The 14,083-nt window shown below is 41.8% G+C and overlaps 1 protein-coding gene across 2 annotated transcripts in view; it reads left to right on the top strand.

Moving 5' to 3' along the window:
- Positions 1-2,687, top strand: part of TAF1B (TATA-box binding protein associated factor, RNA polymerase I subunit B) — a 35,781-nt gene extending 33,094 nt beyond the window's left edge. The window contains exons 14-16 of one of the 2 annotated variants that reach the window (XM_082215555.1): positions 81-297; positions 448-553; positions 2,345-2,361. In XM_082215555.1, the coding sequence (XP_082071681.1) occupies positions 81-297; positions 448-532 (302 nt within the window). In that variant the 3' untranslated portion in view covers positions 533-553; positions 2,345-2,361. Of the gene's footprint in view, positions 1-80; positions 298-447; positions 554-2,344 lie in introns of both variants that reach the window. The other variant, XM_082215554.1, reaches the window with a different exon arrangement.
- The last annotated feature ends 11,396 nt before the right edge of the window (positions 2,688-14,083 follow it).

Here is a 14,083-nt window from a genome sequence, read left to right as displayed (position 1 = left end):
AAAGTCTTCCAGCCTTTATTTCTTTCTGAAACAGCCTTTAAATTTTTTTGTGGCTCATTGTTACATTTCGCTTTGTACAGAAATGGTAGTGGACCTTCAAAGGCAGTTCCGAACATTGTCTGGGTCTGTGGAACCTTCTGAGAAGCGGAACCCCTCAAGTTTCCAGTTAAACTGGACTGAGGAAATAGATTGTTTCCATGGGCACAGCCTGGTTGGGATTTTGCAACCAAAAGGCGACACATTAACAACTCTGAACAGAAAGTATTGGTTGTGTACGACTGCACTGTGCAAACGGAAGTAAGTGTTTGACATCCCTGTAGAAAATGTGTTCTAAATGTGTTAGCGTTTGTGAGAAGAAGACTTGTAGAATGTGTTGACTTGAATATAATAATACTAATAATTTATTATTTATATCCCGCCCATCTGTTACATTTTGCTGCCTTTCAGGTATCCTACATTTTTGCCTTTTTTGTTATTATTCATCACCAGTTTGGAAGAAAGATGCAGTATTATGAACAAGAACATATGGTAGAGGGCATTAAAGTTTGCTTAAGTATATTAATCACAACATCCTTTAATGATAGATTTCTTGTTGAACAATATATGTTATTCTGCCAGCAGGCAGTGTGAGGTGGAAGACGAGAGAGAGAGAGAGAGAGAGAGAGAGAGAGAGAGAGACCTAAAAGATTTGCATACATGCTACTTTATTGCTGGAAGGAGAACAGAATTCATGCATTCAAGTAATGATTCTGGCTGCTGAAAAATTTAATGTGCTGCTTTTTGCCAGTTCTGCAGTGTTAGCGCTTTGAGGCTGTGTTGTGTCGGTGTCAAACCTTTATTTTAAATCAGATTAAAATGGGATCCTGAGTAGCCTTTCCTATGGTCAGTACCACTATCATTCTTGATTGTGGCTACGTCAGATAGAGAGATTGGTTCAGGGTACAATATAGAGTTAGCACTTACAAAAAAACCTTATTGGGTAGTAGACCTAACCACATGAAAAGGTAGTCAGTAGCCTGTGGCTATGTAATAAACCAAGATTACCTAGTTCCTTTCTTTCTTGCATTTCTAAGTGGCCCAGGTGTTGGTCACCTCTGTAGTACGCACTTAAAACTACCAACCTGTAAAGCTTTTAACCATCTTCCATGGTTAAGAGATCAGAAGTAGATTTTAGAATTGTGAACCTCATTTTTGGAAGAAGAACCAAAACGTCTTTTTTGCTTAAAAAGATCAATTATATATACTTCTAACATCCTCTTGTAATTTTCCACGTAAGTTAGAACCAAGAGAGACACATTTGGACTCTGGAAACGTTTGTCAAGAGAAACTTTCTTCTCCTAATTGACAGAAGCTCGTTTTCCTTACTTAGTTCTTAGTACTGGTTTTAGTCTGGTACTGCTCTTAAACCGATGCCCAGTATATTCCAGGGGCTAGAAAGCTGGAGATAGGTGTTTGTTTCATCTTTTGTATCCTGCCGTTCTATCAGCAAGAATCAAAGTGACTTCCAATGGAATAAGACGGCGTAAAATATCATCTAGGAAAGACTTGTGCAACTGAGCTTCCTTTCTCCTCTCTTCTTCCCTGCAGCCTATCATGCACCCTCAAATATCATGCTCCCTAAGAGTCTGCCCCCAGATGCTTGGGTGGCCCTGTGAAGCAAATTTTGGGGTCATGTGGGGAGAGGAGAGGAAGGAGAAGTCCTGTTGTGTAATCAGATTGCTGCTGCATTGGATACAGCCCCTTACTTCTAATTCAGGCACACAAACAGTAGCACTGTGGCTTCTTAAAACCCAAACAGCTTGGAGTCTGCTGTGCACACACACACACACACAGCTGTTTACGTAAAGCAATCCACTACATAAATCTGGGTGCTCATGATGGTTGGAAGAGCGAAACCAGCAAATTTGCACAAGAGTTATTGAGTGCAGCTTGCCCATATGTAGCAAACCCTTTGCCGTTTATATTTTGAGCAGCTCCCACGCCACACATTCCACTGCTTTGTGTGAACAGGGCTTTAGAATGGGTTTCTTTAAAAAGTAAGAATCGGGTTCAAGGTCTTCCGCATTTGTGAATTCTTTGTACGACCATGCCTAAGTTTCTGTCTCTTTGAGAGTGAGTCGCCTATCTTTAAAGCAGGGATCATGAGGCTCATCAGGGTTGTTCACAAAGCAAGCAGAGCAAACACTTACAAAACACTTTGCAGATCACAAGTGCTGTCTATAAATGCTTAGCTGTAGTGGTACAAGAAGAGCTTGAATAATGATAGGATGTGTACCCGTTTTTCTGGATGTTGTAATTTGGAATAAATTTGTGGGCTGTTTTCTATTTTTTCCCCCTTTTCTAGGGTGTGTGGTCATTTGGCATACTTTAAAGAGTCAAATTTTCCTCATTCCTACCAGTTTGTTTTAAATCTGTTCTCCTTCATCCTGCGGGTGAAGCCCTCTCTCATCCATGAAGAAGTCTGCGCGATTGAACATAAACTCTTCTATACAGAACTTCGTAAAAAATCCATACTCTCCAAAGTTTGAAAAGGTGGAAAGCTTTAAAAACCAAAGACTTATCTCAAGAGAGCGAAGACCTTCAGTAAGTGCAATAACCTATACGGAAAATTCATACTCATTAAGTGAGATTTACTGACACCATCACATTAAGACAGACGCAGCTGCTCTGCAATTTGTTCATACTTCAGATGTACTTGTTTGTACTTCAGATGTCACGTTCCTAGTCCAGCTACCACAGTTTGTTGGAGCAGAAACAAATGCCGCGTTGGGCTGCTTCATACAAAAATACTTTAAATCAGTTTCTCGTTTGCATCCAGACTGGGAAGCTTTTATTGCAAACCACATTTATTAGATTGAGAATGCGATGTCTGAATTGGACCTTACAGTTTGTTGCAGGGTGGGTGATAATGTGATCCACTGAACTAAACACTGTTTTCCCCCAGTGATATTGTAAAATTTTCAGGTGTTTTTATACATTTTGAACTTCTTGTTCGCTATTGTAATAACAAAAACATATTGACATATTTTGAAATAAACCTCTCTTTTTTTTCAAATGAAGTTGCCATTTAGCTACTTCCTAATGCTGTGATCCTACAATCTGATGGTGCCTTACTGGTTTATCAGTGGAGTTGGCTGCTCCATGAGGCAGAGAGCCATCTTCTTCAGGTGGCAAGTTCTGTGTTGCTTAACATTGTATTCCCTCCACACCCCAGTTTAGAATAGGAGGGGAATCCACTTTGATTTTTTGATTTTTAACCTCAGGTGCTAAAATGTATTGATTGGGCTTGCCCCTTTGTGGAATTCCTTTAGTTCTTTGGAGATTTGTAATGGCATAGGAATGTAGCCTAATAGTAGTGAATAAAACAAATTATTGCGTAAATCTCCAGTCCTGTTACAGTGAGCATCTTACCTTTAATCCAGCCCAATCGTAAAGCCAGCTAAGTGTAGTTGCAGCTTTGAAAGCCAAAGTTCTTTGCCTGTCTGCATCAGCAGTGTTTTTCTCTAATGCTTCAAAGAAGTAAGGTTCAGTGCACCATTCCTGTTGACATTTTGGCTTCATTGGATGGTTAAAACAGAACGCTTTGGGGTTGCTGTTGTTTTTTGTCTTTTTCACAATAAAAAATGTGATAGACTTGAGTGAGTGAATGAATAATACAAGTAAATGAGTTTTTGTGTAGCGATACTACCTCTGCATTGATTAGGCACCTGCTACTAATCTAAGCTGCAATTCACCCCTTGGATCTCTTCCCCCTTGCTGTTGCTTGACCTCTATAATACGTGTTAGGATTGACAGTTGTCAATCAGGTTCCACCTTCCAGAATGTTTTAAGTTGTGCAGAGTGAAGAAACGCTGTGGTGCACTGCAGTAGCTAAACTGGACACCTTCGTCTGCCCCACCTGCAGTAAAACATGTCTCTCCCATATCGGTCTCTATAGCCACAGCAGGCGCTGTAAGTCTCCAGTGGTTTGACTTTACCCCGGAAGACGCACTTTTCCAGTGTCTCCAGAGAAAGGCGGATGCCAACACTCCTCTAAATGCCTAGCACATTTAGGTGCTGTACCTTTAAAGGTGCTATACCTTTAAAACAGCATTAAGCCTAGATGGATCAGTCGGCACTTAGTCACTGTAATCATAGCTAACAGGCTTGTGAAGCATAGCAGCGCCTGATCTTTACTGAAATGAAGTTGTGCTGAGCCTGGGACACAAATGCTTTGAGTCCACTCACCATTATGCCGAAGTGCAATTGCATTTCTCAAGCAGACAAATGGGGTTGGATATCCCAAGGGTAGGGTGTGTGTCTCTAAAACAACAGCTTTAACTACCTCGTCTGCTTGTATTTAAGTTGCAGCTCCTCTTCTCTTCAGCAAAAATAAATAAATCAGCATTTTATCTGTAGTCCTTTTTAAAAAAAGAAGGGATGTTTTTTCTTTTATTATGCTCCTTAGCCTAAGGACTTCTCAGCTCTACAAAAAATACTAGATCTTCTTTTGAAAGGGATGATTTTCTCCTTTATTATTCTCCCAAGCCCAAGGATTTCTAAGCTCTACAGAAAATACTGGATCGCCTTTTGTTGCATCTGAGTATCACACAGAGCTAAATAACCAGTGATATGTGATCGCATTAGTAGAAATAGACAAACAGAGAACAATTTTGGTTGCCTTAATATTTAGGTTTTGGGTATTTCGGATTCTATTTTATTCTTGATTTGCACTGCTGTGGTACATATCTAAAGCAACAGCCATGAAGGATGATACTAATAACTAATGTTTTCTGCCAAATGTATTAATCTTAAACATTACACAACCACCTTTCCATTGCACCTTACAGTGCTGTGAGTGGCGTGCTACCACTTAAAAGAATCCACCAAAAAGTGTTAAGCATTCATACAGCGCCACAAAAAGAAATGCTGCCATAAAACCTTGACAGACAAAAACAAAAGTATGGATAAAAACCTAAAAAGCAGGAAGTCAGTCTGCCAAAACAACCCAACAGGGCAACCTGCAGCAATAAATCCACCATTAAAAACAACATGCAGCATCCATCTAACTTGTTGCATTGATGCAAGGATTCCTGCTTGTGCAACAGAACTCTCCATCCCCATCTTCTGCAGCTGGTACTCTAAATCTGTTCTGGGAGTTCCCCCAACCCTCTGAAGAAAATTCTGGGACGGCTTGAAAAGAAGAGGCAGGAGTTCTGTTGCAGAAACAGGGATCCTTGTGCTGATGGCACAAGTTAGCCCAGTGCAAATAATCGTTCAAATGATTGGCTAATCAGTTTAAACAGCTGTAAAAAGCCTGTCTGCATAAAAGGGTTTTTCAAGAGGCGTCAGAAAGTCAAAAGCGAGGGTGCTTGCTGAATCTATGCTGGAAGAGTGTTCCACGATGCGGGACTGATAAACCAAAATTCATGACTTCTAGTAGAGTCCAGTCAGGCCTTTGTTAACATGGGTGGCAACTAACAGCACGCTTCTGGGTGATCTCAGCATATATATCATTGCAGTTTAGTACATGCATTTAGTACAAAGGACAACAGGTTGTAGATTCTTTCAACTGCAGTTCTGGCTTAAAACCAGAAATAATAGTGAATAGTGCTGACAGGTCAACAGGAGTTAACTCCGCCACCAACAATTTGCCATTGGATCAAGCTGAAGCCCTTCCAGCATCCAGATCTAACAGTGGCCAATGAGATGCGCCCACAAGAGCTCTCCCTACCCATGATTCCTTGCAACCTGTCACAGCCCACTGCCTCCAACACCAGGTGTAAAGCGTAGCCATAGATAGCCTGACCCTAGCCTTGGTGTTCATCACTGCCTCTTATGGGAATTCCATAGTTTAACTTTGTGCTGCGTGAATAAGTGCTTTCTTTTGTCCTGAATCTGTCAACATTCTTTGGGTGGCCTTGAGTTCTAGTAGTGTAGGAGGAGAACAACTTTCTTCACACCTCTTACTTACCTTTTCTCTAAATTAAAAAGCCCCATATGTTGTAGTCTTCCTTCCCAGGGGAGTTGCTCCATCTTTGATGGAGTGCCAGTGTGGTGTAGTGGTTAAGAGTGGTGGACTCGTAATCTGGTGAACTGGGTTCGGTTCCTCGCTCCTCCACCTGCAGCTGCTGGGTGACCTTAGGCCAGTCCCACTTCTCTGAAGTCTCTCAGCCCCACTCACCTCACAGAGTGTTTGTTGTGGGGGAGGAAGGGAAAGGAGAATGTTAGCTACTTTGAGACTCCTTCGGGTAGTGATAAAGCAGGATATCAAATCCAAACTCTTCTCCTCTTCTTCTTCTTTTCTTTCAGTCACTTTGGTTGCACTTTTCCTGGCTAGGTATGGTACTCTTATTCTAAGTGGAGCCCCACTGGGCCGTGAGTGCAAATCGAGCCTGCCAGGCCACCCAGTTTGCTCCATGTGGGCATCTTTGGCCAGCTAGGCCTCCCTGTCGCTCACCTGATGCCATTAGATGAATGAACAGAGAATAGGACATCAGATGCAGAACAGGAGCTGAGGAATAAATAGGAACTAAAAGTTTTGCCTAAGGTGTTCTTATCCCAGTAGTCTGCCCAACCATTAGCTGACTTGCTGTTACTCTAGAGCAGGAATAGTTCACCTGTGGGTCTCTGGATGTTGTTGGACTCCAACATCCATCAGCCAACAGTTAGGGTTTATGGGAGTTGTAGGGTATGCTCACATTACCACTTGCTCCAACCTCTGCTAGTTTTTGAAGCCTCATTCACACGGCATTAGCCACAACCTGTATTAATCCTATAGTTTGACAAATTCTGCTGTTATAATGCTTCCATCCTCCCAAGCCAGTTTCAATCCAACTAAGAAACTTAAGCACATTCACTTAATGCTTATGAGTGGTATGTACATTCAAGACAGCCATTGCACATGTGCAAATGACAGCATCGTGAATAGGAGTTGCAGGGAAAGGGAGGTCACATAGATCGGGTGACCCCCCTCTATGATGTGTGCAACACCATCCAAATGTGGCTTAAAGCACGGGGGTTGTCGGGAGGGGGGAGAACCACCTTGCTGCGTATTAAGCCACAAACCTGAACATACCCATAGTCTGGCAATATCTGAAAGGCCACACATTCCCCACTCTTGCCTTAGAAATAGAGGTGCGGCAGGCGAAGGGGCCTATGCAAAGAGGAATAAAATAATCAGTGGGCTGAGAACAGAGCACTTTGAAGAAAAGGAGGGGGTGGGATAGGAAAGAATGACTGCGGTATGTTGGTCCAGAGGAGTGAGTGGAAACTTTGAAAAAGGAGAAGGCTGGAGGGAGGAAGCTGAATTAAGAAAAGAAAACAGTAGAAGAATGTACTTCAGCTGTATTGGTAAAGGTTGTGTTCAGTGTGCCCGAGATCAAAGGATTTGAAACTGTCATCCAGTTTGATTAGTTGGAATAAAGTAATAAATTAACTACCCAATCTTTTAAGAAAAAGAAACCTCGATTGCTGCTTCTCTAAACTTTGCATGAACCATTGCCCATTTCAAATGATTTGAACCAGCCAGCCAAATCTGTCACTGTAGGTCCCACTCTAGACATTTATATGTCTAAAACAGGCATGTAGATCTTCAGTTCCAGGAGTGTAATGGTGTGAACTGATTTTCTCAAGTGCAGTAATGCCAGAGCAGTTTCGAACTGGCTCCTTAGTTGCTGGTGTCCCAATCACACTCTAGATGCAATGCCGGAGTGTTTCTTCCCTGGAAGCAACTATGTGAACTCTGTCATTGATGAATCAGTCTGGTCAAAATGCTAGTAATAGGAGCAGCAACTTACTTGGTATTTTTTAAAAAAATAATTAAATCAATTAAGAAGAATACTTACGAAATTATAGGATTTTAATTTTTGAAGGCAAGTCTAAAAATTGCCTTGTTCTTGCTTGCTTCATTCAATCACATTTCCTTTCTCCCCAGAAATAGGTTCTCTCCAACTCCTCCCACAGCCTTTAAGTTACCTGGAAAATACCTCTGCGTAGATAAGCTCCTGTCGATTTCGTTTCTGCATTTGAAATGTGAATAGGTCTTACATCCCTTTTAATGGAGAGGCATGGAAATAGGCCAGTGAATAGGTATCAAAGTTGGTAATTAGCTGAAATGGGAAGCAGATATGGATATAGATAATAGTATCAAAGGAGAGCTTCAGGGAGATTTCTTTAGCAACCTCTCATATGTAATGACCTGAATCTTTAGAAAAGGGCTAACTAAACCTTTGAGTGCCCCATTGACCCATGACTAACCTCTCAGGGGTCACATGTAAAAAGTGACCATAGGCAAAGTATAAAAGTGAGTGTGAATATTTTCTAAATGGACAAGACATGGAGGGAGGAATTGAAGGTCACAAAAAAGGCTTTTGGCATCAATTTTGACCTTCTAAATTTAACCCCTTGAATTTAATAATGAATCATAAATGATAATGGGCTGTACAAAATCCTAGCCCTATTCATAATAGAACGATTGCCATTAATGAACCCAAGTTAGTCATCTCTGTTAATTTCAACGGTTGTACTTGGAGTCAGACTAGCACTGGATACAACCCAGTGATTTTAAAACTGCATAGAATAGCTGATGGGAAAGTCTTTTGGAAGGCTGCCCTAAGGACTGTAGTTCTTGCCACTCTCATTTTTAAATGTTGGCCTGCAACCTCTGGAAGACTGACCATGTGTGAATCAGCCCTCAGCCCCAAAAAGGTTAGCCACTCCTGGCATCTATCTATCTATCTATCTATCTATCTATCTATCTATCTATCATCTATCTATCTATCTAGTGACGGTCTGTTACACATGAAAGTCTCACGTGTCCATACACATTTTTTACTGTCATCATTTCATTTCCATGCTGCTTTATATTTTTAAGGGGGGAAATCCCAAAGGAGTTTACAGCCTACATCAGAACATTAAATAAAACGATTCAGGGTAAAACATTAATGAACGAAGTCAAGTATACATTCAAAGCAAGATAATGAACAGGATACCGAAATATTATCTTAAAGTTTTCAAAATAAAACATCAGCAAAGGAATATAAATGCACATATAAAGTAGCATAATTAGGAAGAGAATAAAATATTGTAAGTATAGAACGTATCTGCTGCTGTTGCTGCCAATCCTGCCAATCGTGTTTCATGGCAGCTGTGGAAGCTCAGGCTCCATGGTTCTGTACTAAAAGACAGCCATTCTTGTGCAGGTGTGCTTTTGGGGTGGAGATTTCCAGGGGGGCTGGTTTTCACACCACAATAATCCCTAATTTTAAACAGCGAACAAAACCACAGCCACCCCCCAACAATGAAAACCATGCAGAAAAATGAGGTAGAAAGACAAATGTACATCCGTCCGTAATAAAGATATATGCAGAGATATGTGGTAGCCAATGCAGTGCTGTAACTATAATCATTTCTCCAGACATTTAAATTGGTTAGACAAGATCTGCATAGCAGCCTGTTTCATGCCATGCCAGAAACAATCCAAACTTCAGCTTATTTCTCCTTACCACTTACAGTTTGTTTGAAACAAACCACAATCTGGGTTCATACGACGCAACAAACTTGTTTCTGCCACCAGAGGGGTGAAGCATATTTGCAGCTAAGCCATGGTTTAAAGCAAAAAACCACCCTTTAGCTTGCCAGGCAAACAGGACCAAAGCTCTTAAGTGGAGAGCTTAGGTTCTTCATGATCTTCCACAGCAATACTTTTGGTGACTGTTCACCTGAACGTTCCCCAAACTGCTGTCGAAAGAGATGATTTCCCAGCTGTGGATGAGTCCAACTCAAGTGGCCCGGAAGACACAGCTGCAGGAAATCACATCATGGCCAGGAGTGACTATCTTTGAGACAGATTCTGCCAGCCTGGCCAACACAACCAACCTAGTGTCCACATTCTTGAAGAGTTCACATTTTGACTTGGAGCTCCCCTTGCCAGTGGTGTAGCGTGGGTTGCCAGTGCCTAGGGCAAGACAAGCATGGCGTCCCCTAACCTGTGACAGCACCGGCATGGCAATTGCAGCCCACCCACCTTCCCAATCGGCCTCTGCCACCCATTTCTCCCTTTCCACATTCAATTCAATGTGGATCGCAGCCACCGGCCAAATAAGAAAAATAATAACATTAAAAAAAAAAAAACCAATATAAACAGCGCAGCAAAATATGTGCCTTTCACCTGATGGAAGAAGCAGAGACTTTGGGAGGGGAAGAGCATGAGAGCACAATGGAACCAGGATGGGTGGCATGTGATGTGCTCCCTGCCTCTTGAGAAAGGCGCAAACTGAGGGGGGAGGGTGTGCTATTTTTTCTTTTCAGAATTTTGTGCCCCTGGTAATTTTGTGCCCAGGGCAACCACCCCTCTAGCCCCCTCACGCTATGCCACTGCCCCTTGTGCCCCTGCAAGCAGGCGGAGCTGTTGTCTCATCCATTATAAGCCAATAAACAAAATGCTTTTTACCGCCTCCTCCAAAATATAAGAAGTGTGTTTGATGTGTCAGCTGCTCCAAGCTGCTCCTGGGGAAGATTATGAAGCAAGGCATTCTGTGTATGGCAATTGCCAAAGAGCAGCCTATTAACTTCTTCTCCTTCCAAATTATGAAACTTGTAACTGGATCTTATCCATGTTTATTTGAAAGAAAGTCCCACTGATCTCAACGGGGCCTATTCCCATGCCAGTGTGTGGAGGACAGAGTGCATCCCACATTCACCAGTTTATTGGTATAATCATCTGGAAGCAAATAGAGTTGTTGTTAGCAATCATTGTGAATTTCCCAAGAGCAAATTCATGTCTGACTAGGTAATGCGTTTCATACATTCCCTGTCCCCTCCCACCTACATCTATCCATCAATTACCTTTTGTCTGGGGGGGGGTCTTAATTAAAAAGCTCTGATGTGTTGGATCCAAGCTAAATTCACCCTTCGGGCATGTTGAAGTCAATGGGATGCAGCTCATCGTGGTAAACTTTCCCCATCAATTTCAATGGGATCTACGTGAGATGCCAATCCTGTCTCTGATTTGGGCAAGGTTGAGCTCTGTTGAAGTCAACAGGACTTCTGATTAGAAATGTGTATAGCATTGTACAGTGAGTCTGGACCCAATCCTGCAATTTAAAAGTGATAAAGGATTAGATACCTGGTCCTACTCCATATGCATTCTTGAATCATCTTCCTCCCCCTCTTGGCAGTAGACCAGGCACTTTATTCCAGAAGTGGGGACCCTGTGGTCACCCAGAGGTTGTTGGACTCCAATTCCCAGCATGGGCAATAGGCAGGGGATGATGGGAGTTGTAGTCAGCAACCTCCAGAGAGATATGGATTCCCCATTCTGCACTGCATCCTCATCTTTTTACGCCTTGGGAAAAGCAGCCTCTTTTAAGAGCAGAGTTCACTCTTTCCTTAAGCATACTTGGGAATAAATCTGTTTTATTTTTTTCTGCTGTTTTATGTCATTGGGATCTCTGGACTACTGCCTAGGGAGGGAGGAAGTGGATTCGAGAATGCATATGGAGTAGGGCTCAGCGGTATCTATTCTTCTTCTTGTTTTTGTATGGTTTTATACTGCAGCTTTATTGCTTTAGTTTGAATTAGTGATACCTTGTTTTTTTCTTCAGAAAGTATAACCACTTAGATCTTTTTGAAATTTTAATGGGTTTATAAATGCTTTTAATGAATTAATTAAATGATCACATGGGGATCTGCTTCCAAGAAAGTATCTGACTGTGTGCACGGCTACACAGGATTAAGTGCTAGTCTGATCGGCAGAGCTTACTTTTGAGTAAACAGGCTGTACCGCACTTACAAATGTGCCTCACCCTACATGTTGTTGGACCTCAGCTCCCATGATTCCTGACCCAAGGCTGTGCTGGCTTAGGGGCAGATGAAAGTTGGGATTACAACAATATCTGAATGGCCACAGGTCACCTAGCCCTGGCATCAGTACCAGCTCAAGACATTTTGACACCTGAGGCAAACCACAAAATGGTGTCCTCACCCCTCCATCCCCGCCAAGGAAGGAGTGAGTGAAGATCTACGTCAGGAACAAGGCAAGGGGGAATAAAGCTCCACATCCGGATATGCTGCCCCTGCAGATCCTGCCACCTGAGGCAATTGCTTCACCTTGTCTCATAGGGGGCTGGCCCTGCGTGGCATAGTGGTCTTGGCATCCTAGCCTCAAATACAGCAAGACTTAAAAGCAAGGGAAGGTGTTTGTTTTTAAAGCCTTGCTAACTTACTCCTAGTAATTTTGTTTTCAACTGCGCTATTGCTTAAGAACCCTGAGAGTGAAATATATTTTAGTTACATAAATAGCCATATATAAGTTCCAGGCAGGCTTTTGAGGTGACGCCTCATAATGAGTTGGAAAGATGAGGATTGGTTGGTACTAGATCATAAGGCAGATACCCGACAGGTTAGAAAACTGCTGGACTTAATGGATTGGGGTCAGGCCAAGGAGAAGGTAGCAAACGATGTTCCAAAGGGGCCACTCTGTCCAGAATCAACTGCTTTTCCACTTCTTCATTGGATGACTGGCTTCCAAGATCAGGGAATATGAAAGCTGGAGCAAAAGCTACGTTGCACAAGACTGTTTCACCCACAGATATAACTTAAAAAACAAACAAACACAGTAATGCACAATTAATGCACACACATCTGTTTCATCATGTGCACATACGGTAGGAATTTGTGATTAACTAGCATGTCCACTTGGCTCAAGGATTTGTTCGAAGTGAGCATTACATCAAGTGGTGGATCACACCACACTTTTCTACTCTTACTGTACCCAATTCTGCCAATAGTGCCAGTGAGATAGAGCACACAGATATGGAGTGATGGTCCTCCCCCCATCCATATTCATTGCAAAGCTTAGAGCACCAAGTTTATTTTTTATTTTGTTTCACAAAATTTATATACTGCTTGATTGTAGCAAAATAAACGCTATATCACATTGCATGTTTGTTTGTTTTTGAACTCCCGCAATCTTCAACCTTTAAAATAAAAAACCTTTGAAAATAAAATAGGTTTGATGTTGTAGAGCAGTGGTTCTCGAAGGGTGTTGCAAGAGGGGATGGCAACTGTGGCAGTTAAGATTCAAAGGCAATCATAAAACATTTAAACATTTCAGTATAATATAGTATAGTATAGTAAAAAATAAATAAATTGCAGAATATGGATGGATATATTTTCCAAATGAGAGCAAGAACATCAAGTGATACGGAGGACAATCCTAGTTGTGTTTCCCAATATATTTCTTATCTCTTAAAAATTGGGTGTGGTGCAAGCAAAATTTTCTTCTTAAAGTGTGACCCAGAGAAAAAAGTTTGATACCCACTGTTGTTGTAATAATAATAATAATTTTATTATTTATACCCCACCCATCTTGCTGGGTTTCCCCAGCCACCCTGGGCGACTTACAGAACATATAAAAACATAATAAAATGTCAGAAGTTAAAAACTACTCGAAATAATAATAATTTTGTAGGGTTTAGGTACACTTGTCTGAGAGATGTGAGCTATCTTAAGGAACTTACCATGTGGAAAGGCCAAGGTTTTAAACAAAATCTATAATGGCACACCATGAAGCAAAGAAAAGAGTTCAGGATGGATTTAACAAAACGATGTTTTTGGGTTGTGGCAGTGGGTGGAGAAACCCACTATAGAATAAATAGCTTTATACCTATACTGCCCAGCACTGCAAGGGACAAAACAGTTATTACCATTCTTTATTAAATTTGTATCCGTAGATCTCAGGGTGGTACATAAAAATACAATATAAAAACACGAAATATATGATAAAAGCAAGAACAAGAAACATAATCCATTAAACCTCCATTCCCCCCCCCCCAAAAAAAAATTAAATTGAAAACTTCATAGTCCCATCCTTTAAGTGGAACTTAATCAAAGAGGGGGCATGGGTGTAGCCAAGGGGGGAAGCTGCCCCCTAAATCAATCAAAACCAATACAAATTTGAGGTTCTGCCCCCCGCCCCAAGAAAAGCCTGCCCTCCCCTACCAAAAATCCTGGCTACGCCCATGACGGCCACCCAACCTATCGGCTTGACACTTCTGGGACTAAAAGCACAACGATACTCTCTCGGCTGCCGAGGGTGAAG

Source organism: Podarcis vaucheri (assembly GCF_965113315.1).
Source record: "Podarcis vaucheri genome assembly, chromosome: 3".
In the NCBI taxonomy this organism is placed as follows: domain Eukaryota; kingdom Metazoa; phylum Chordata; class Lepidosauria; order Squamata; family Lacertidae; genus Podarcis; species Podarcis vaucheri.
The sequence above is the reverse complement of the archived record's forward strand: the minus strand, read 5'-3'. Positions and strand labels throughout refer to the sequence as shown.